This window comes from Delphinapterus leucas, chromosome 15, assembly GCF_059928025.1.
Source record: "Delphinapterus leucas isolate spDelLeu-1000000601 "Yukka" chromosome 15, BTC_Dleu_Yukka2, whole genome shotgun sequence".
In the NCBI taxonomy this organism is placed as follows: Eukaryota; Metazoa; Chordata; class Mammalia; order Artiodactyla; family Monodontidae; genus Delphinapterus; species Delphinapterus leucas.
Genome location: NC_143143.1, coordinates 6,339,605 through 6,363,454, shown reverse-complemented (window position 1 = coordinate 6,363,454; position 23,850 = coordinate 6,339,605). Strand labels below are relative to the sequence as shown.

The window sequence follows — 23,850 nt, the reverse complement described above, 5'->3', positions numbered from 1 at the left end:
TCCAGATGCGAGATCTCTTGGGTCTCCTCAGTACTCTGGGAAATGGGCAACAAATGACAGCTAAGGCAGGCTGTTTCTTGAACGAGGCAGATGGCACCTGGGTGACAGCAAAAGTTTGGGTCAGGTGAGAGAGAGTGTCAAGCTCAGTGCCTGCCCTAGAGGTCGGAAACTCCCTCCTCTGACCTGATTCCCTCTGGTCTGCACCTGCCCTCCTAGTTCTCCCCTCCAATAAAAGGACAAGGCATACAAATAGATGGATAAACTCATGGAACCGTGGCCAGTGCTAGAAGGCATCTTAGCAATTGTCTAACCATTAATAGGTAAGAAAACAAGGTTTCAGAGAGGAAGGTCAAACACAAAGCCCAGGCCTCTTCATGGCCACCTCACTCAAGACCCTCAGTAAGTGAAAGGAAGGAAGAAGAGAATCAATGTTCATAAGAACAAACGGAGATATCTTGAGTGGATAATAAATGCTGTATTACGGCTAAGACAAAGATAAAAGACAACTATTTTCAGCTTTATAGCAGACTAGCTACTCTCCCACTAAACACAACAAAAATTCTAAATATTTCTTCAAAAACCTATTATTTATAAATGAATCATCGAGCTGACATCAGAGTAAGATATTCTTAGACGCCAAAACCATAGTGATAACAGGAATCTGAAGGGTTAGGCAACCACACAATTAGCCTTCACCTTGGAGACACGCGCTCAACCCAGGTGACCCTGAGTTTCCATTCTGCTGGGCTTTTGGGACACGGAAAAATAACAGGAAAGCCCAGGTCCTGCTTACAGTGGGGAAATCTAATAAGAGTCGGCCACATGAAACTGGAACTGCAAAGTTACCTGCATTGACTGAGATTTCACAAACACAGGCTAGCTCTTATGTGGGTCTGCAGCTAAACTAACAATACCTAAGTATTTTGGTTGTGATCCTAGGGTAGTCCTGCACCCAAGCACCGGGCAAATGCAAATCCTTTTTTGAGGAAACAATTTAAATATAGGCCTCAAATAATTTCCAACAATGACAACAAAAAAATTTTCCAAGGAAAATGAGTTCACAGTCAAAATCCACAGTCCATACCAAGAAACAAGGTACCACAGCAAGAGCCTATAGAAACAGCTGTAGAAACAGCAGCAAATAATTCAGTTGTTAAACTTATAAGACACAGAATATAAAATAAGTATGTTTAACATGTATAATAAAAATATATTCAGAGGGCTTCCCTGGTGGCGCAGTGGTTGGGAGTCCACCTGCCAATGCAGGGGACACGGGTTCGTGCCCCGGTCCGGGAGGATCCCGTGTGCCGCGGAGCGGCTGGGCCAGTGAGCCATGGCCGTTGGGCCTGTGCGTCCGGAGCCTGTGCTCCACGGCGGGAGGGGCCACAACAGTGAGAGGCCCACGTACCGCAAAAAAAAAAAAATATATATATATATATATATTCAGAGAACATATTTTAAATATGAGGAAAAAAGCATAAAAGTAACAAGATTTACAGGAAAATACAACTTCTAGTTATAAAATAGATTAACTGAAATAAAAATTTAACGGCTAGGTTAAATAGACCAGACACAGCTAAAAAGTGAATGGGTAGGGACTTCCCTGGTGGTCCAGTGGTAAAGAATCCACCTTGCAATGCAGGGGACGTGGGTTTGATCCCTGCTCAGGGAACTAAGATCCCACATGCCGTGGGGCAACCAAGCCTGCATGCCACAACTACTGAGCTCGCGTGCCTCAACTAGAGCCCGCGTGCAGCAAACCACAGAGCCCACGGCTCTGGAACCGGTGCACTACAACTATAGAGCCCACACGCCCTGGAGCCTGTGCGCCACAACTAGAGAAGAGAAAACCCACATGCCACAACTATAGAGAAGCCTGCGTGCCACAACTAAGACCCAATGCAGCCAAAAATACATTTAAAAAATAATGATAATAATAAATAAATCTTCTTTAAAAAAGTGAATGGGTAAACTTGAAGATACATCTATATAAGGTATTCACAATGCAGCCCAGAAAGACAAAGACAGAAAATATGAAAGAGAAATTAAGACATGCAGGATAGAGTAACAAGGTCTAACAGAAATCTTCCTGGAGTTCCAAAAAGGACAAAAAGAAAGGGAAAGAAAATGGAGAGGAGATAAAAATTTTTACAAATGCTGAAAGATATCACTCCTCAGCTTCAGTTCACACATCAAATCATAACACAAACATCCATACTCTGCAAAATACCAAAAAAAGTCTCAGAGAAAAAAAAGTTGCCTCAAAAAGAATGATATTTTTAAAGAGAGCCAACTTCTCAACAATAAGAATAGAAGTGGGAAAGTAATAGAATAATATCTTGAATGCTGAGAGAATAACTGTTAACTTCAAAATGTATATTCAGCAAAACTAACTTTAATAAACAAAAATGAAAGATAATTTCATACAAACAAAATATGAGACAGTGTATCTCTAACTGACCCTCATTAAAAAAGGCAAAAAAGGGCTTCCCTGGTGGCGCAGTGGTTGGGGGTCCGCCTGCCAATGCAGGGGACACGGGTTCGGGCCCCAGTCCGGGAAGATCCCACACGCCGCGGAGCGGCTGGGCCCGTGAGCCATGGCCGCTAAGCCTGCGCATCCGGAGCCTGTGCTCCGCAACGGGAGAGGCCACAGCAGTGAGAGGCCCGCGTACCGAAAAAAAAATAAAAAGGCAAAAAAAAAAAAATGAGGGCTTCCCTGGTGGCACAGTGGTTGAGAATCTGCCTGCTAATGCAGGGGATACGGGTTCAAGCCCTGGTCTGGGAAGATCCCACATGCCGCGGAGCAACTAAGCCCGTGAGCCGCAACTACTGAGCCTGCGCGTCTGGAGCCTGTGCTCCTCAACAAGAGAGGCCGTGGTAGTGAGAGGCCCGCGCATCCCAATGAAGAGTGGCCCCTGCTTGCTGCAACTAGAGAAAGCCCTCACACAGAAACGAAGACCCAACACAGCCATAAATAAATAAATAAATAAATAAAATACATTAATTGTCAAAAGTAGAGTCATCATCATTATCATTATTAAAAAAATGATATAAATGAACTTATTTACAAAACAGAAACAGACTCACAGACTTAGAGAACAAACTTATGGTTACCAGGAGGGAAGGGTTGAGGGAGGGATAGTTAGGGAGTTTAGGATTGACAGGTACACACTGCTATATCTAAAATGGATAACCAACAAGGACCTACTGTATAGTACAGGGAACTCTGCTCAATATTATGTAACAATCTAAATGGGAAAAGAATTTGAAAAAGAATAGATACATGTATAAATGAATCACTTTGCTGTACGCCTGAAACACAACATTGTTAATCAACTATACTCCAATATAAAATAAAAAGTTATAAAAAAATCATTATAAAGGATGTACTTCAGGATAATGATCTTAGATAGAAGGTCTGAGGTTTGATGAGCAGCTAAATTGGTAAATATGTGGGTAAATTTAAACAAGTATTAAATGCATAAAATAATAATAATAATGTATAGAATATTTTTAAAAAACAGAAGAAACCAAAACACTGGACAAAATACCATATAAGTTGGGGGGGAGGGGCCTTGAATTATTTATGAAGAGAATAAATATGCTGATTAACTAAGCATGTTAAAATGGCAAGAGTAACTATGACACAAATGAAAACAGACCGTATAATTTCCAAACTAACGAGGGAGGAAATGTAATGAGAATTATATACATAAAATTCAATCAACCCAAAGCAAGGCAAGTGAGGTAGAGGGTGGGGAGCAGAAAAAACTGAAAGCACAAACTAAGGTGGTCGAAAAAATACAAATATATCAGTAGTCACAATAAACGTAAATCAACTAAATGCTCCAGACAAAGGTTATAATAAGACTAGATGAAAAAAATCCAGTCATAAGTTATCTATAAGAGACATCCAAAACGTGAAGACAGAGACAGGTTTAAAGTAAAAGACGTAACAGGCAAATAATAACCTAAAGAATGTAGAGGTAGTTATAGTAATATCAGATAAAACAGACTTTACAACAAAAAGCATTATAAGAAATAAAAAGTATCACAGCATGATGATAAAAAGTTCAATCCACTAGTAAAATATAGCAATTCTAAATCAAGGTTTAAACAAGATAATAAAAAAGCTTGATGTAATGTTTATAGATAAAAGGTTGCATTCACCATGAGACATGAAAACGGACCTCAGACTAGGCTATAAAGCAAGTCAATAAATCTGAAAATATTAGGACTATATAAACCATGATCTCTCATCAAATTGAAACTAAGTTAAAATCATTATCACTAAGATACAATAAAAATTCTATGCTTAGAAATTTAAAAGTATATTTTTAAATAATTCACGGATCAAAGAAAAAATCATAAGGGGAACAAGAAAATATCTGAAATCGAACAACAACAAAAGATATTACACATCAAAATGAGAGCTGCAAATAAAGATGCAATTCTTAGAGGGCAGCTGAAGCTTTAAATGCCTACTTAGAAAAGAAGAAATAATCAATGAGATTAGATCCTGATTTAGGAAGCTGAAAAAGGGACAGCAGAATAAATACACAAAAAAGTAGTAGGGAGGGAAGTTCAAAATAAGAAGCAAAAAGTAATTAAATAGAAAACAAACAAGGTTTGTTTTCAAGAAAGCTAAGAAGCTGGTTTTTTGAAAACACTAAAAAAAACCTGATAAACCTCTAACAAACATAGTAATGAAAAAAGAGAAAATTAGGTGTGAAAAAAGTACATAACTACAGCGACCTCCCTGGTGGCGCAGTGGTTAAGAATCCACCTGCCAGTGCAGGGGACACGGTTCGATCCCTGGTCCGGGAGGATCCCACATGCCACTGAGCAACTAAGCCCATGCGCCACAACTACTGAGCCTGCGCACTAGAGTCCGCGAGCCCCAACTACTGAAGCCCCCGTGCTGCAACTACTGAAGCTCGCGCACCTAGACCCCATGCTCCACAACAAGAGAAGCCACCGCAATGAGAAGCCCGCGCACCACAACGAAGGGTAGCCCCCTCTCACCACAACTAGAGAAAGCCCGCGCGCAGCAATGAAGATGCAACGCAGCCAAAAAAAATTTTTTTAAGTACATAACTACAGATACAGCACAAATTAAAAGTTACAACAGAAAACATTGAGTAATTTTATGTCAATAAAATTTAAAACTTAGATAAACTGTATAAACTTAGAGAAATATATAAATTACCAAAACTGACTCAAGAAGAAATAAAATATCTGAATAGTCCTATAATCATGAAAGAAACTCAGTCATAAACTTAAAATTCTCCCATAGAGAAATGCCATGCTTCTATAGGAAAGCTTAGTTATACAATTAAATACTCAAGGTGGTAAAAATGAATGAAGCTTAGTTTCTCATATTAACATGGAGGAATCTCAAGATTATGCTGATCAAACATAGCAAACTCCAGAAGAAAAAATATAGTTTGATTATATTCATATAAAGTTTTAAAGCATGCAAAACTAAATAATACATTGTTTAAGGATATATATGTGTAGTAAACATGATTGGCATAAATTTCTGAAGAATTGAATCCAGAGGGGAAAGAAGAGGAAGTGACCAGGAACAGCCACATGGCAGAGGGGGGAAGACTTCAAAGATACTGAATACTTAATGTTCTAATATGTTTCGTTAATTTTGACAAACCCATTTTTTTTCACATTTTAAAATCTCTGAAATGAGGATGTACCTTACAAGCTCTAGCACCTTAGAATTATACTTGGTATCAATTTTTCTTTCTCAGTGGTACATAAAATAAGGGTGTAACTTAAAAACGATGGATTCAACAAAACGTGGCTAGTTCTTAAGCTATATGGTGGAAATATGGGTGTACAGTTTATTTATAATTATTTGTATCTTACAGATATACTATAAACATTCTTTGTTATATATTTAATGTATAATAAAATCAAGTTAAAATAGGTTCTGATCATGGATCAGGTTAAAATAGTGGGAAGATTAGGAGTAGGGACAAAATTAGATGGGATTAAGAATTTCGATGATGACGGTTGGTAAAGAAAAAGCGACTGAGGAATAAGATCACAGATTTCAAGATAAAGAGACAGGAATAGAAAGCCTTAGGAACTGGGATGGTGGTAAGGGAGAGTATGAAAGTGTGCAAGTTTGGTTCTAAAGTCAAGGAGCATAAGAATGGGGAGGACGAGGGTGGCAGACATGGCTGAGGCCCTAGAGCAGTGCTGTCCAGTAGAAACTTCTGCATCCGCACCGTCTAATGTGGAAGCCACTAGGCACATAATAATGTGGTTTTTGAACATGTGAAGTGTGGCTGGCGTGACTGAGGAACTCAATTTCTAACTTGATTTCATTTTAATTAAATAGCCACAAGTGAATACGGTTTTGAACAGCACAGCTCTAGAGCGTCCACAGCTCCTGAATCCAGACAGAGGGCAGGGAGAGGGCACCAGCCCTGGGACACTCACCAGCCACTAGGAACAGAAGGATGCTAAAGCCCAGGACGTAGTAAGGCCACTGCACAAAGAACTGCGGGGGGCTGGGCTTCATCCGCAGACTCCGGATCTCCAGGGCATGCAGCAACAAGGCCAGGAAGGCACAGGCCCCTGTGGGTCACAGGGTGGCAGCCTTGCTCTCCTCCTGTGGCTCCCACCTCCACTCCAGCCTTCCTACACCTGTGTGGCTCCTGCCCGCACCCTTGCCCCTTCAGAGCCAATAACCTCCACCCCACATGCCTGTCTCGCCCTCCTTCCCAACTCATCTCAAAGCCCATGTGCCTCACCTCCCAGGGGCCCCATGATCAGAAATCCCCTTCCCGGGTACCCTCTGTGCCTGTGCTCTTGGCTGACTCCCGATGGGGCCCCCTGGGTGTGACGCTTTGGACGAAACTCAACCTGATTTTCCCACTGTGAGCGTTCCACCTCCTCCATCTGATGGGAGCCTCCCAGGGTAGGGCCTTGGTCAGCCTTTTAAAGTCAAAAGGTTCCAGAGGGCAGAGATGATCTCTTCCATTCATTCATCCAAGAAACATTTGTATTTCATTTATATTCTATATTTCAATTCTATTATAACCCTGTACCAGATACTATGACAGTTGCTGGGACAGAGATTATGGGGAAAAGACCCCCAGACAGATGACACCAAGCCAAGGCTGTGAGGACAGTGTCCGCTGGGAGTGCAGTTAGGATGAGCCCCAAAGCAGGGGGATCACAAACCCTGAGGGGGCGGGTTGGGGTGGGCTACTTCATTGAGAGGGCAGTGGAGGAGAGGGGCCCTAAAAATCCCCTCTCCAGAGACCACCCGCCCCCCATCTCCGGCCGTCTCCCCAGATCCCCCACCCACAAGGCTGGGGCCCGCCTGCTGCTCCCCACCTGTGAGGAAGCTGATGAAGGCTGACACGAGATTGTGCTTCCGGGTCCTCGGAAAGAGCCGAGATGCAAAGGACACCATGACGACAGTGGTGAGGAAAGACAAGATGACGGCGGACAGCAGGAAAACACGGCCCACGATGATGTAAACTGCAGGGGAGGGAGGGAGAGCTGGCTGGCGCCGGGCACCCTGGCCCAGAGGGCAGAGCCCTGCAGAGCCTGGGCAGGGGTGGCCCCAGAGCCGGGTCACCATCAGGTCCCAAAGCGTGGCCTGGGACCAAGGCTCCGACCCGACTGCTTTGCCCCCAAGCATGCCCTGGGCCCACCATCTTGTTCCCCATGACATGAAAAAAAAGTTAGATGGGCAATTTCAGACACTGAAATTATTAACCAATTCTTAACAAATACTGTTACATGAATCTGGTTGTATCAAAGCGTAGGGGAAAACCATGTATTGTTTGGGAAAAAACGGTGGCTTTAATAAACAACATAAAATGAAACTGTCGTGATAAAATTTGTTGCATGTGGAAATGTGAAGAATTGCATCCACATTGGTCACACTGAAATAGTCACTGGTGGAAAATCAGAACTCTGTGAGGTCAGGATATTCTGAACTCTGCAAGGGAGCCCCTATTTAATTATCCACATTAACAGGAGTAGTGAAACAGACCGAGGATCGAGGGGAATTCATTCTCCTAGTATTGGCATGATTCAGACCTTGTTAAGGTGAGTCTGTATGACCTCCTGAGCGTGCAGAGGTGAGCGGCTGGGGGAGGGACAAAGAGACAAAGGTGTTGAAGACCCAGATATTCTAGAACCTACCCTGGGGTTAAACCAGGGGTTCTCTAGTAAGGGCAGTACTGCCCCCACAGGGGATGTCTGACAATCCCAGGAGGTAACGGTGGGCATCACAACTAGCGGCGGGGGGGCGCTAATGGACTCTAGTGAGGAGAAGGCAGGGGCGAATTCAGTTCTGTCCTAGCTGCCCCCACCAGTCCTCTGTCACCCCCCAATGCCCACGCTGGTCCCGTCTCCCAAGCCCCCATCCCCGCCTCCATCCCCCCGTACCGGGTAAGGGTCGTGGCTTCCAGCACTTGATATGGAAGCAGTTCTCAAAGAGGCCACTGAAAAACACTTCCTGGGACTCCTCGTTCACCAGACGAACCCAGAAGGGGAAGATGGAGACCAGCAGTATAAGCAGGTAGCCCAGGGAGGTCAAGGCAGGGGCTATGGCCCAGGTGAACCCCTTCATGTCTTTGTCCTCTAATGTCAGCATCACCTGTGGAGGGGAACAATGAAGCGGGGGGGTCCTCACGCAGCACGGGGTGAAGGAGATGATGCCCATGGACATGTTAGCACACGTGAGGCTCGAGAAATGTTGATTTCTTTGCCTTGATTAAACTTACAGCCTTACAGACCTCTTCAGTAGGCCTAAACAATGCATAAAACATTATCTTCCACTAATTCACTAGGCAATCTTGAGCGTGTGGGGTCCCTTCTTTGAGCCTCAATTTCCACCTCTGTAAAATTTCCACCTCTCCCAGCTCTAAAGTTCTAACCTCTCAGTTCTGTTGACACCCACCCACTAGCCACAGAAGAACCTCTCCAGTCAGCTGTCAGCTACTATGTGCCTTTTGAGATTTCAGAATGAGGACCAGGGCAGAGATTAAAACCAGGGCCTGAAGTGCCTTTACTCAGTGACTGGCCTTTTCTCAGGACCTGGGGTATAGACGGACAGGGGTCCACCTGGCCTGGAGGAGCCCTCTGCTGAAAAATGAGCAGAAAATATGCTCACAGAAAGTTTTAAAAATAGTTTTAGAGTTTCAAGACCCTCCTGAAGCCCTAGGTACCCTCTAGGCCTGGAGGTCAAGACCCTCAGTTAAGGATCCCTCATAACTTCTCCATCACCACCAGCTGTCATTAAGGATGTCTTCTTGGAAGGAGCACCTGGGATGTGGAAGCTAAGTGCCAACAGCTGGATTTGGTTCTGGACGCCCGTGACTGTGTCCCAGCTTTATCACTTGCTGGCTGGGTAACCTCGGGGAACTGGCTAAAACTCTCAGGATCTTGGGTCCCCATTTGGAAAAAAGAGGAAATAACACCTGCCTAGTAAGGTCCTTGCCAGGGCCAAGTGAAATGCTGCCAAAGACATGTCAAGCACAGTGCTTAGGGCCCAGGCGTTTGGTTAAACTTGGAGGGTGAGGGGCCGCCAACTTCTCCTAAAATGCAAACATTCCTGAGGGAAATTCACATCCACCACCCAAGGGCAAATGTATTCAACTAGTCTGCTTTCCTCTCCAGGCTGGCAGGGGAAGGAGAGGGGCGGTTGGAAGCCTGGGTGCGGCAGGCAGGGCGGGCCCTGTCCGGGTGGCCCCCAATGACCCTGGCCACATGGCGGTGCAGAATGGCGACATCAGGGGGTGAGAGACAGGACATGGGAGTTGGTGGACACCCCAAGACAACAGCCCTTCTTTCCAAGTCATGCCCAGAGCCAGGCCTGGAGGCTCCTGCCTAAGCAGACAGCCTGGCAGCACCAAGCTTCGCAGCTGCGCACTGCTGTGCACAAGACAAGGCCCTCGGAGTGAGGGGTTTCCCTCTCCTCTCCGCCCCTGTGTGTGCCCACGCACTGGGGCCCCTCCACGCTCCCCATGCGGATGCCCCTCTCACTGCAGCCGGGGGCAAGGAGTGTCTGAGGCTTTGAGATCTGCTGATCACCACAGCAGAACAAGCCTGATGGTAGAGGGCAGAGGAAATCTGCTGTCTATAAAAGGGTTAACAGCTGTTAACCTCCGACTGCTGTCAGAGTGCTTGGAAACTTTCTAAAGCACTCTCTCCTCTTTCTGTTGTTCATTACTTCCTTTTCTTCAGGTCTTCCCCCCTGAAAAATTTATCCTGCCGTCTCTGCAAAGCTTCCCTTTCGATCTTCCCTCCACCCTCTGGCCAGTACTGGTGAGTCACCTGAACTTCAGGGCCTCGGTGTCCTCTACTCTAAGAGGATGAAGACCAGAGAGCCTTGAGTCCTGGCTCTAAAGCTCTCCAGGTAGGAGTCATGGCGGCATCTTGACCCCCATCCTCTGGATGGAATGGAGAACCCTGGACATTTTCCGTTGATGGTCTGAGCCCCTTCCTGCCCCCCCCGCCCCCCCAATGAACCTCAACGTGTCTAAAGCTGAGCTCGGTGTCTTCCCTATTTTAGTCACCCTCTCCTTCCCCCACGCTCTAGCCTGGAGCTCCTGCCGGCTTCTCCATTTCTCCCACACTTCCACCTCCTCAGCATTCCTCACCTTCTCAGCTTTTCTTTCATAAGGTTTCCCACGCACCCAGCCTCTTGCCTCCACACCCGCCATGTCTCCCTCCATTCCCAGAACACCATAGTCACCCCAAGCACCTCCAGCCTTTCCCGGGGGGAGGGGGGTGCGGTGCCCTCACTTCACCTCTAGACCTTTTAAATCCCACGACTTCTGCAAAGCTCACCTTGGTCCTGTCCACTCCATGGACCCTCCCAGCCACCAGCCATTAACCATTCATTCCACAAAAGTGAACTGTGTACTTACTGGGCGCCCCATGCCCAGCTTAGGCCACTGGGGAGAATCAGGGATGAAAAAAGACAGGAACTCGCAGGCTCTTGGTAACTACTGGGGAGAAGAGACACATAAACTTGTCACGCGGGACAGCGTTTTCCCTCCCCCCTCCCCCCCCTGGGGTGACTGAGAGGCCAGGCGCCACCTCCTAGCTGTCTGTCCCCTTGCCCACCCCAGGCTGCTCTCCAGTGAGGGGGACCTTGTGGGCCTTTCTCCGGGGATAGGCCAGCGTCCTGCATGGAGCAGCCCTCAGTGCTGGATCTGGACGACTGTGCACCAGGGATATACAATTCGGGGACACACTGATATGAGCCAGACTCAAAGGACCATAGACATGTTCATGTAAAGGGGGATTTGGAGAACCCTTTGTACTGATGGGGAAACAGCTGGAAAGAAGAATGGACTGGTCCAGGATCCCAGGCTCAGTCAGAGTGGAGGCAGGGACCACAGTCCTGCACAGCTGCCCCTCCCTCCTCACCTCTTCACCAGTCGCCACTGGCCAGCAGTTCAGTTCGGGATTCCCAAAAGTGGGGGTCAGGGAGAGAGAATGGGGGGAACAGAAAACTACCAACTTTTTACTTTGCCAAGGGCATTCAAAACAAAGCAAAACTACTGCCATCTACTATCACCAATTGTTTTCATTATTATTTTGAAAAGGACCTATGGCACTGTAAAGTAGAAGAGCTGCATGCTCCGTGGGGCCCGGGTTCCCGCTGGCAAGGTCTCCCTGAGCCATCGCGCCGCAGCTCGAGGGCAGCCCTGTCACCGGCCCAGGCCCTGCGCATGCCAGGGACAGCTGAGGACTACACAGGGCGAAGAACGAGAGGAGCAACATAGAGCGCATCTCAGGCTGGACCGGGAAGAGACCAGGAGAGAACCGTCTGGGCCGCGAGGAGCCTCACTCCCCACTTTTCCCGCCAGTAATTTGAGGCTACTTGGGCTGCAGACTAGCTTAGGTTCCGTCAGAGGTTCCTTCCTGCTGACCACCCTCCACCCTTCCGTGGCCCCAAAGCCCCAGTGACATTTTCCAGACCCAAAGATGGGTGCTGACCTGGCCATCAGCCCCCAGATCCAGCCCCGCGGGTCCCAACAGCCGGCCGGTAATGTTTGGGGTTTGGGGGGCCTCTTCCTCTTCCTCGCCCTCCCCCTCCCAACCCGTGACTCCACCTCCGCTCGCCACCGCCCCGCCCCCCCACTGTTTCCCGTCCCTCTGCCGAGGCACCGTTGGGGTCTCCCAGTCTCCCGGTCTCCCGGGCGGGGCTTCCCTCCAGGCGGCCCGCGGTCCGGACCTTCCGTTGGCCCCCGAGGCCCGGCGAGGGTCTGCTCCGTCTCCCGGCAGAGCCCACCGAGCCCTCGGGGCCCTGCAGGGGAGGGCGGGGGTTCTCACCTCTCGGCCCGCCGCCGCCCGCCGCTCACCTGGCCCTCGGCTGGGGGAACCTGGCCTCCGGGGTGGTCCGCAGTCCCGGAACAGAGTGGGGGCTGGAGCAACCTTAAGTCCGCGGATCTGAATTCGGATTCCAGCTCTTCCATCACCAGCAGGATGACCTTGGGTGAGTTACTTCTCCTTCCTGGGTATCAGTTTTCTCATCTGTGAAACGGGAAAGATAATAGTAACTCCCCCCGTGAGATGGCTGGAAGTGCCTGGAAGACACTTCGCTGTGGACTCCGCAGAGAGGCAGCGCTACACAAACAGCAGCCTGGACCGCGAGCCTGGAAGAAGCCAGAGTTTCCTGACTACCCAAGGCCCTGCCAGTTCGCTCCCCTTCCCCAAGACCCTCGCTCACCCCCCTCCCCCACTCCCAGGCCCTTCCTCGCCCTTGCCCTGCGCATGCGTTCTGATCGCCTTCAGCCCCCCCCACCTCCGCCCCTGGCCCTCACATTCCTCCGCTCTTCTCTGCACTCGCGTCTTAAGGCTGACTGCACCTCTCACCACGTGGGCTGGTTTTAAACTTTTAAACTTAGGCTCTTCCAAGAGAGGCACTCTGGCTCCTGGCCCTGGGGGTGGGGCTGGGGGGCCGGTTCGAGTGGCAAGAGCGGCCACACTTGGAGCCGGATAAATCACCAGCCCCCCCTTGCTTTGAGTCTACGCCCACCAAGGAAACGCATTTGTAACTCCTAAGATTTTAAAAAGCCAGGACCATGTCTGCCACCTCCTCACACCTCTTCACTAGGGCCAGCACATATTCAAAGACAACAGGAAGGGCTGAGAGTTGATGAACCATTAAGTTATTGAATCACCTATCATGGGAGAGGCATAGCAAAGGCCCTTTTACTAGTCAGGATTCTATCTGTCCTAAGGTTCAGACGCAGATTTGTAAGCGCTCAGGCAAGACAGGGTCTTTATTGGCTTAGCTGGGGCAGGGCAGAGTACAGCTGGGGAGGCCTGGAGCCAGGCCAGGGAGACCCCCTCTGCCCTGATCTCAGAGGCTTTGATCCCCTCCACCCCATAGGCTATCATCCTCCAGGCGGCAGGGGACATCAACTTCCAGACTCACATCCTCACATTTAGCCACCTGAGGGAAAAAGAATATCTTCTTCACCGTATTCCCACCCCTACTTGGTTGGAAATTTCCCAGGGAAGCATTCTGATTGGCTCAGCTCTGGTCAAAAGCTCATTCCACTCTGGCCAAAGAAGATGACTCAGCTGTGCCCCACAGAGGCCAGGCAGGTAGGATCATCTAAGAAGCCGGCGATTTGGACCACTTATCTGGAGCAGCGTACAAACTTTCTAAAAGGAAGTGAACACCTTTAGAACACCTTTCTAAAAGGTGTCCTCAGAAGAAGGGAGAAGTTACGGCAGACCGTGACAGCATCGTCATACTTTTTTACACATGAAATCCAAATCATGGGCATTATTATGCCCAGGCTGCAGATGAAAAAACTGAGTCTCAAGTTAAGAACATGCCCAAACTATCACGTGGATGGTTGCTAAAGGATCATGGATGATTACTAAAAACATTAGGCTGTAGAGGAACAGATTCTTCACATGGTGCTGGAGTTTATCGTCCTCACAAATTACTAACTGCAAAAGGAAAACATATCTTTACATAGGAGAAATCTAGCAGTCACTACCTTAAACAAGTGAACAAACAGCACTACTTGGGGTGGAATAATCTGACATCATGTGCCTCTTGAGGTGATAGCAGTATGAAGGAGACCTCACCTGTGAGGTATTCTTGCCAAAAATGTGTCATCAGGCCTCTAAACCTCTTTTCAGTTAAGAGGAAATACAGGGGGGTGAGAAGGAAGCTAAATACCACCGGAGTAAAACAAGGAAATCAATTTTGTAGAAAATTATAAAGGATAACTCTTCTTGACTCCTCCAAAAGTCACTGTCATTAAAAAAAAAAAAGTGGAACTATTCTAGATTAAAAGAAACTAAAGAGATATAAAGCCAAATGTAATGTGACCCTTGATTTTTTTTCTGATTTGAAATAATCTAACTATAAAACACATTCTTGGGGCAACTAGGGAAAATCTAAATACAGAGTCCATTTTAGATGGTATTATGGAATTAAATTATTTTTCTTAGGTATGTTAATAGTGTTGCGATTATGTAGGAGAATGACCTTACTCTTAGGAGACACATGCCATAGTATTTAGGGTGAAGGTTATATCTGAGCTTACTTTCAAATGATTCAGAAAAAAAGCATATAGATAGAAAGCAAATATGGAAAAATGTTAATACTGTCCATCTAAGTGGAGGATATATAGGGTGTTCATTATTCTATTCTTTCAAGTTTTCTGTATATAAATCAGACAAAAAAATCAGAAAAAATAAAAAGAGACCTTGTCTAAGAACACAAAGAGCTGGAACCTGAATCCGGGTTTATCACTCAGCCACTCAACACAAGTGCTTTCTCTAATGACAGAGGCCAGGATAGGTGAACATGGTCCCTGCCCTCATCGAGCTTGCACCAAGCGCAGAAGACAGGCAACTGAATAAATCATTTTTTTAAAGTGTGCTCGGCGCACAAAAAGTATAGCATGCTACGGCAATTGCAGAGCGCGAATAATTCAGTCCAAAGGAAGACCTGCCAAGAAGGCCCTTCTAGACAGAATCTTACTCCCAAAAAGGGATTGCAATGTGCAAAGACTTCTACCTGCTCTACAGCAAGAAATACTGTACATTATAATTTGCACACATGCTCCCTTGTGCACAAACAGAACAAAAGTCTGACTTACCTTTGTGATGGATGTTTTCTACTCCGTTCTAGTTCTGCCTACTTTTTCCTTTTACCCTTTGCTACTCTCAACTCATTACAATAAATTAATTTTAAGACCCCCTAGTGGCTCTTGACCTACATTTGAAAAATACTGTGTTCAAGGACCCAGTGAATTTCAGAATGACTGGGAGAAGGGGAGGCCACAGAGGGCTGGAGAAGTCAGTGGGCAGAGCTGGGATTTGAAGGTCTTGTTGATTTCATTCTGAGGGCCATGACGGGCCTTTGGTGGGATTAAAGCAGTCCGTGTGGGTGCCACTGCCAAAATTCAACTTCCTCCTCCTCCTGTCTCCCTGAGAAATGGACTATTTCCTGCCATATCAATAAACAAAGGATTGTCACAGTTGTCAACGACTGCAGCCCTCCAACGTGAGCTGAGGAAACTCAGGGCTGAAAAGAACACCTGCCACCTAGCAGCCATCAGACTGCAGCCACTCCCTGTGGTGAACCCTGAGGAAACCCAGGATGTGTCAGGCTACTGGCCCCAGATAACTGAGGTGCACAGCAAATGAATGATTTCAGTGAGTCAAGACTCTTGCATTTTCCCATACATAGAAAAGCGCTAAATTCCTTGAGATATCTGGTTTTCTTTAACAATAATCTTTTGATGTCCTGACAGCCTGTCCTTTGTTGCCAAACTCCTATATATCCTGGCTCCCCCTCCCCTCCTCAGAGCAATTTCTCAGTTATCTGAAACGCTGTCCCCCCGGGGCTGCAGTCCTTATTTTGCCCCAAATAAAACTTAACTAGCAGCTCTCACGTTGTACTTTTTTTTTTTTTAAGTCAAGATCCCCATTGCCCAAAGACTCCTACCCCCTCAACCAGAGCATAGGAAATGCCTCTCACCCAGGGGGCCCAAGGCTGTGTTCAAAGTATGGCTTGGGACTGCCAGACCAGCCCCTCCCAGGACTGAATATTTTAGAAAGTGTGTATAAGTTTAGGTCATAGTCTCCTCTGGAAGCATTTTCATGTTTTCCCGGGTCTAGGGTAGGGGGACAGGCAAGGGAAGAGGGAACTGTCTGCTGGAAAGTAGGTAGAGAGCCCATGAGCTGGGGCTGGAGTCCAGAGTTCTGACTCCCCCAGGCTCTCTGCTTTCCTTGGTCCCAAGCTCCAAAGGGAAAATCCAAAGTTACCCAAACCAGAGCTTTACTGCACAGGACAGAACCAGAACCCGGCAATGAGCAGGCCCTGAGGGCTCCCACCCAATAGCTGGCTCCACCCCCAGCACAACAGTCCCTCCCACCGCTCTTTCCACCTGGCCTGGGACACCCAGTCTGTCTCCTCTCACACAGGCCCCGGAGTCTCCATACTCCCAGCCCAGCCCTCTTGCCAGCCCTCAGTGCCTAAGCCACCAGATCCTGTGTGATCTCTTTGTGTCCTCTTAGCACCTGTGAAGCACTGATAACTTCTACTGTATAGATTTTCAACTTTGGTTGCACATTAGAATTACTTGGGAGCTTACAAAACACCAAAGTCCAGGCCATACCCCATACCAAATGTACACAACCTCAGAGACTGAGGCTCCAGTGCTTTGAAAGCTCCCCAGGTGATTCCAGTAGGCAACCCAAGCTAAGAATCTCTGCTCTACTGGGTCCTGCTGCAGCTAGGAGCCATTGGGGTTGGGGGGGGGAATGAGGTCACGATGGGTTCGGGTGATCCACCCTCCTGGTTTGCGGAGGACTGAGCATTTTACTGGATGTGGGACGTCCGATGTTAAGGCTGGGAAAGTCCTGGCAAACTGGATGAGCTGGTCACCCTCGTGTTCACCTGAGCTCTAACGGCTTGATGAACTACTCTGTCCACTAGTAATATTTGTGCCTAAAGAATCAGAGCCCCGCTTGAGTGCTTTTGATACTGCTAGGCAAACTCTTTTCTCCCCTCTCCTGGCCTCCAGGGACACCTCCGCTCTTGCAGCCTGGCACGTGGCCCCACACACTTACCTTGTCCTGGGGTGCCCTTCTCGGCCAGTCAGAATCCGACCTGGCCTTCAGACCCCACTCATCAAGCCCTGCCTTATTCCAGAAGCTTCTCAGACCCCATAGAAGGAAAGGGCCCTTTCTGTGGTATAAGGGGGTGGAAGGGACTCGAAGAGGGTTACATGCCAGATGGAGTAAGTGGGCCCACTGGCTGAGGGCTCAGACCTGGCCTCACAGAGTCTACTCAGGGTGTCCAGATGGCAAGGTGACCCTTGTGTAGTGTGATAATCACCTACAGGAACAGGGGAGGAAGGTGGGGGAGTGCAGAGAAGCGTGGAGACAAACAGGAAGACTTTGGCTTCCAGTAAACAGATTCACTCCACAGCCACTGAACACCTGTGTGCATAGCACCAGACCAGGCAGGGAAAGGTATACAAGACAGAGGCAACTTTCAATTTCAAGAGTCTACAACATAAGTATAGTTTTCACCGATATTTTAGATAATCACTAATCCAGGCTAACAGGAGGAAAAATAATCTTATTTTTTGTAATCAAAACATAAACGTTTACAACAAAGTAGATATTTCTCTCAGATGCCTAGAATAAATCTAAAATATACTGCCTACTAGAGGTACTTTGGGAATCTCCTTTAATGATTAAAATATTCATGATAAATTGGTGCTCAAATTCTTGATTTTTAAAAATTTTATCAGTCGATCATGTATCACACTATTCAACTACTTTGCAAACTTTTCTCTCCATAATTACACGGTAGTGAAGCTCTGCCTCAGGTTATGATGGAAGTTTTGTTATAAAGGAGTATGAACAGTAGCTTTCCTGATAGGAAATCTTGAAGCTTATTATTGAGATTCTTTTTTAAAAACAGCCAGAAGCTAACCATTTCTCTCTACCTAAACTTGAAATAAATGTGTACTTCTCATAGGATAGTAAGCATGTGTCTGACTAGGATTCAATCAGAGAAGGAAAACCACGGCCCAGTAAAGGCAAAAAAGAATCCTGGGGAAGGTACACTAGTTTCATGTCCAGTGCCAGTGAGGTGAGTCAGCAGATCAGTGACATGTGTGAGCTACAAAATTACTGCTGCTTCTGTTCTGCCCTCCAGCTCTCCCAAGAATCTCCCTTGTAGACCACACAAACCGAAAAATACAAGAAAGGGAAATCTGACAAATGCACTTCAGCCTACCGGAGTTGACACACAACAAAGCCCATGACATGTTATACTGAGAAATTACTGGGCTTAGAAAATTTTCCCATTTATTAAAAGCATCTATGAAATATAAAACAAAAAGAGATTCAGTAGTCTGCAGGACATTGAGGAGGGAAAATGCTGGTCCAAGAAGACCCAAGAGCCACTTCCATGTATAGTTACAACCAACAGGACAGATGAGATACAAGGAAAGCTACTGGATTCAAAGGTCACATTGCAGCTTTCCTGATCTATGAGTCTGAATCCAGAATGCCCTGATTCTTTCTTCCCTGGAATGGACCTAACCCATTCCATTTCTGGCGGAAGATTATGGAGATGTGAAAAAAAAACCATAGAATCTCCCTCTGATGTAGATCCTCAAAATCAAATAAAAAGTAGTGCTAACTTAAGCTTCCACTTTAGTCATTCCTTCTGTAGTGTCAGATGACGCCCCTTTCGTGCCCCTCTCTGACACATAGCAAGGCTCTCCCCATACCCATCATTCCCCCAAAGCAAACTGGCTAATGCTGAGTAAGGCGGGAACTCTGTCTAAAGGTACTTATGCACTGAACACATCCATGAGATCTGTCCACTGTGTGGATTTTCAGGTCTTGGTAAGAGTTGAGCTAGGACTGAAGGCCGTCTGCACTCACTACAGCCAAAGGTTTTCTCCCCAGCACGAGTTCTCTGATGTTCGCTAAGAGCTGAACTCCAAACAAAGGCTTTACCACCTTCACTTCATTCACAGTTTCTCTCATGAATGGATTCCCAGGTGATCAATAAGGTATGAACTGTACTTGAAGGTTTTCCCACATTCTTTACATTCAGAAGGTTTTACCCCACTGTGAGTCTTCTGGTGCTGAATAAGGTGGGAGTTCCGACTAAAGGCCTTCCCGCATTCACTACACTCATAGGGTCTTTCTCCAGTGTGAATTCTATGATGTTTGATAAGGAGTGAACTCCTACTGAAAGATTTCCCACACTCATTACAGTCATAAGGAGTCTCCCCTGTATGGACTCTCTGATGTTCGATGAGGTGTGAGTTACGACTGTAAGCTTTCCCACAGTCGCAGCATTTGTATGGTCTCTCTCTGGTGTGAACTCGCCTATGTTCTGTTAGATTTGAGCTCTGGCTGAAGGCCTTCCCACATTCGGTACATTCATAGGGCTTCTCCATAGTGTGGATTCTCTGATGTCGAAGGAGACCTGAGCTCTGACCGAAAGCTTTTCCGCACTCATTACACATGTAAGGCATCTCCCCCGTGTGGATGATCTGATGCTGGATGAGGTGTGAGCTGCGCCGGAAGACCTTCCCACACTCACCGCATTCGTAGGGTTTCTCCTCGGTGTTGATTCTTTGATGCTGAATGAGATTTGAACTATGGCCAAAGGCTTTTCCACATTCATGACACTCATAAGGCTTCTCCTGTGTGTGGATTTTTTCATGCTGAATAAGGTATGTGTTCCATCTGAATAGCTTGCCACAAGTGTTGCACATTTGAGATTTCTCTTCCATAAGAATGTGTGGCTGTCGGATAAAGTCTGAGATATGACCAAAATTCTGTCCATACCCATAGGGTCCCCCATGTTTGTTTCATTCACATTCCTCTCCTTCATGTGGCTGTGTCCCTACTTCAAGAGTTTTCTGCTTTATAATTAATTGATCCTCAGTCCAGGTCTCACCATCTGACGGAAAATACAAAAAAAGTATATGTAACAATAAAAACTCCCTGTGGGAAACAGGATGATCAAAGTATTCCAGGGTATCTGGTTCAAAAAAGTACGAAAAATGGCCTCACAATAGGAGGAAAAGATGGATACAAGCTGAGCAGATTTGGAGAAAGTGGTGGGGAAACTAAAGTGAGGATTTATATATGAAGTCCCTGACCAGACAGATATACTGGAATTAGCAGAATAGGAAAGCAGAGTTTGAGGGAAGTGGGATTATCTCAGAACACAGGAAGAGTGATGCTGGGGGCTCTGTGTGGGGAGGGGCAGGGACTGAGCGGATAAATAAAAGAACCTCACGCAGAGGTTCTGTCCACACGGTACCCTGGTCACATGCGTTGTCACTGTGGTAACAGGGAAGGCTCCCTTCCTGTAATCACACACCAGCACCTTCCTCACTCCTGTTGAGAGCCTCTCTCTACACACAGATGCTCACATGCTCATTCATGAACATGACATACTCGGACCTTAGATGCATCTTTTAGAAATGGTACAAACTGGGAGGATTTGCAAGAGGAAGGGAGGGGAGAATAGGGGGGAAAGTTGTTTAAAATATGAAGCACGGGGTAGTGAGAAATACTTCCAAATCTATTTCAACTCTAAGAGAACATACAAAAACCAATTCTGGGGACTTCCCCGATAGTCCAGTGGTTAAGACTCTACCTTCCAATGCAGGGGGCGCAGGTTCAATCCATGGTCAGAGAACTAAGACCCAAGATCCCACATGCCACGCGGTGTGGCCAAAAATTTAAAAACAAACAAACAAAAAATTCTGCACCCTAGCTGTATCTAAGGGAGACCTTAGAAAAACATCTCCTGTTTACTATAATACATTTCTCCTCTTAAGTTTTACTTATTAAATATGGCTTACTGAAGTGTAGTGATATTACAGAAAGAAGGCCCTCTGCTTAGGGGGATCTTTCTGGAAGAAGGGGGTGCTGAGGAATATCCAATGTAGTATCATTTCCATCAGCAGTGAAAGTCTAAAACATATGCAACCCTGATTTTAGTAGGGAATGGTCATTGTCTTTAAGGAATTTAAGAAGTATCTGGTCTCACAGAGCCATATTTACACTTGTTCTCCACCTCCAGATATGCCCTCATCTTCTGTACATTCAATTTGGATACTGGTTTTCTTACAAATTTTTTTGTGATGAGAACTTTTAAGATCTACTCTCTAAGCAACTTTCAAATATACTACATGGTGTTATTAACTATAGCTGTACCTTACATCCCTGGGACTTATTCACCTTATAACTGTAAGTTTGTACTTTTGGACCCCCTTCATCCAGTTCTTCCACTCCCCACCCCCCGCCTCCGGCAACCACCAATCTGTTCTCTGTTATCTATGAGTTTGGATTTTTCAGATTTCACATACAAGTCAGGTCATACAGTGTTTGTCCTTCTCTGACTTATTTCACTTAGCATAATGTCCTCGAAGTCCAACCGTGCTGTTGCGATGGCAGGAATTTCGTGTTTTTTATGGCTGGATAATGTTCCATTGTGTGTACAGATAGCACATTTTCATCCATTCATCCATCGATGGACACTTAGGTTGTTTCCATGTCTTGGCTATTGTAAGTAATGCAGCAATGAACCTGTGGGTGCAGATATCTTTTCGAGAGAATGGTTTATTTTCCTTTGAATAAATACCCAGAAGTGCTGGATCACATAGTAGTTCCATTTATAATTTTTTGAGGAAGCTCCATACCATTTTCCATAATGGCTGCACCAATTTACATTCCCACCAACAATGCATGAGGGTTCCCTTTTCTCCACATCCTCATCAACACTTTTTATTTCTTATCTTTTCGATGTTAGTTATTCTACCAGGTGTGAATGGATTGCTGGTTTAATGTTTTTACGTCCCCTTGCACGTGTGTTTACCTTACTTGTCAGACAGATTGCAAGCTCCTGAGGAGCAGGGACTAGGGTTTCTTCTCTACCGCCCTGACCTGGCCCCCATCTGTCTTTCCAGCCTCATTCTGATCTTCTCCCTACACAAAGCCTCTTTACTATCTGTTGAACCACTCTACTCATAATATGTGAAGGCTGGGATGTTGTAGAGGATGTGCCTTTTATTTGGCCCACTGCCCGAGATTTGACAGCCTGCCCAACGTAGTCAAGGATGTCAATCTCACTGCTCTCAGGCCCTGTTCAATATCACCTTCTCCATGAAGGTGAAGGTGATCCTTTTCCTACAGCTCTTGAAATACTCATCTTTAAGTCATGTAACAGTCAGTACGTTTTATTGATCACTAACAACATGCCAGGTATAGTTCCAGACTCTGAGATACATCAGTAAGCAAAACACAAAAATCCTCAAAGACCCTTCATTTTACTAAGGGAGATGGATAGTAAACTATGTCAATTACATACTGTTAAAAGGTCATAAAAGTGTTATAGAGGAAAAAAGCAAGGAACAAGGATTAGAGTGCCAGGGGGCAGTGGGCAAAAGGGTTGCAATTTTAAATATCACAGTAAAAGGAGGACTAAGAAAATGACATTTAAGCCAAGACTTGAAGGAGATAAGGATATGTGGGAAAGAGCATTACACATAGAAGAAATAGCAAGTGCGAGACCCTGGGTGTTCAAAGAGGCAAGTGTGACTGGAGCAGAATGAGCAAGGGGGAGAGGAGTAAGAACTGAGGTCAGAGACATAGAAGGGGGATCAGAGAACACAGGACCCTGTAGGCTACAGGTCTGTAAGAGGTTTATTTCAGAGTGAGATGGGGAGCCACTGGAGGGTTCTGACCAGAGGAAGACAAGAGCTGACACTTTACCAGGATCACACTGGCTGCCATGCTGGGTAGAGGCTGGAGGGAGGTAACTGCAGAGGCAGGACAACCAACCAGGCTGCTGCGATAATCCAGGGGAGAAATGATGGCGACCTGAACCAAGACGGTGGCAGAGGAGGTACTAAGAAGCACTTGGATTCTGGAAAGAAACGTTGACAGTCACATGGACAGGATTACTGGCTGACGGATATGGATACGAGAGAAACCAAAGTTTCTCTCTGGGTTGTGTAGCAGGAGGGATGGTGTTCCCATCTACTGGGACGGGGGATATTCGTAGACCAGCTACAGCATCTCCAATAATCGAAAAAGACATTTCCACACGACGGCTCTCATACCAGTTTCCTGAGATCAACCTATCCCAAACCTGCACTTCTGGTGTGTGAGTACTTGGTACGATAGCCTTGCAACTCTCCTGTAGCTTTAACATTTTTCAAAATAAAGGGAGGGTGGTGCGGTAACTAATGACCAGTGACTCTCTTCTCTGTCCCCATATCCACTCAGTAAACAAAAGTACTATTGCTTCTATCTACAACGTAGCAATACTTTTTTTCCCCTGCCTTCCTGTTATCACTGCTAATATCCTAAAGTCAGATCCTAATCACCTCTCACACTAAACAAACTAGAATCTCTTCCTTGATTTGCAATGTTCATCTGCTAGCCTCCTGTTAAGCAAAGCTCACATACTTCAATTTCTGCCAAGCAAATCTAAATTCTTTGGCGTGGCATTCATTTTCCACACTCGTGTTCCACTCTGCCTTTAGTCTCATCCTCTATCAATCTACTCTATGCTCCAGTTACTCTGAAATGTTTCCTGAACATTTAGCTCCCCACGCAATTCCTTCTCTGCTCGACCTTCTTCCTCCACCTGGATCAGCCTCCCTTCCAACTCCAACAATCAAAATCCTATCCACCCTGCAAGAACCCAGATCAAAGGCAGCCTCCTTCCCCAAACTTAACCCTGCTCCAAACTCCGGCTGGAAGTGATTGTTCCTTTGAATCTCTAAAGCATACAGTTCCTGCCCCCTCCTCATGGCA

At 46.4% G+C, this 23,850-nt stretch overlaps 1 protein-coding gene across 1 annotated transcript in view; it reads right to left on the bottom strand.

Annotated features, from left to right (window-relative positions):
- The window catches only part of TMEM225B (transmembrane protein 225B), a 31,271-nt gene that overhangs the window by 2,438 nt on the left and 4,983 nt on the right, over positions 1-23,850 (bottom strand). The window contains 6 exon segments of the mRNA XM_022587854.3: positions 1-97; positions 6,463-6,600; positions 7,366-7,512; positions 8,431-8,641; positions 10,917-10,994; positions 12,360-12,531. Coding sequence (XP_022443562.2) covers positions 1-97; positions 6,463-6,600; positions 7,366-7,512; positions 8,431-8,641; positions 10,917-10,994; positions 12,360-12,473 — 785 coding nt within the window. The 5' untranslated portion in view covers positions 12,474-12,531.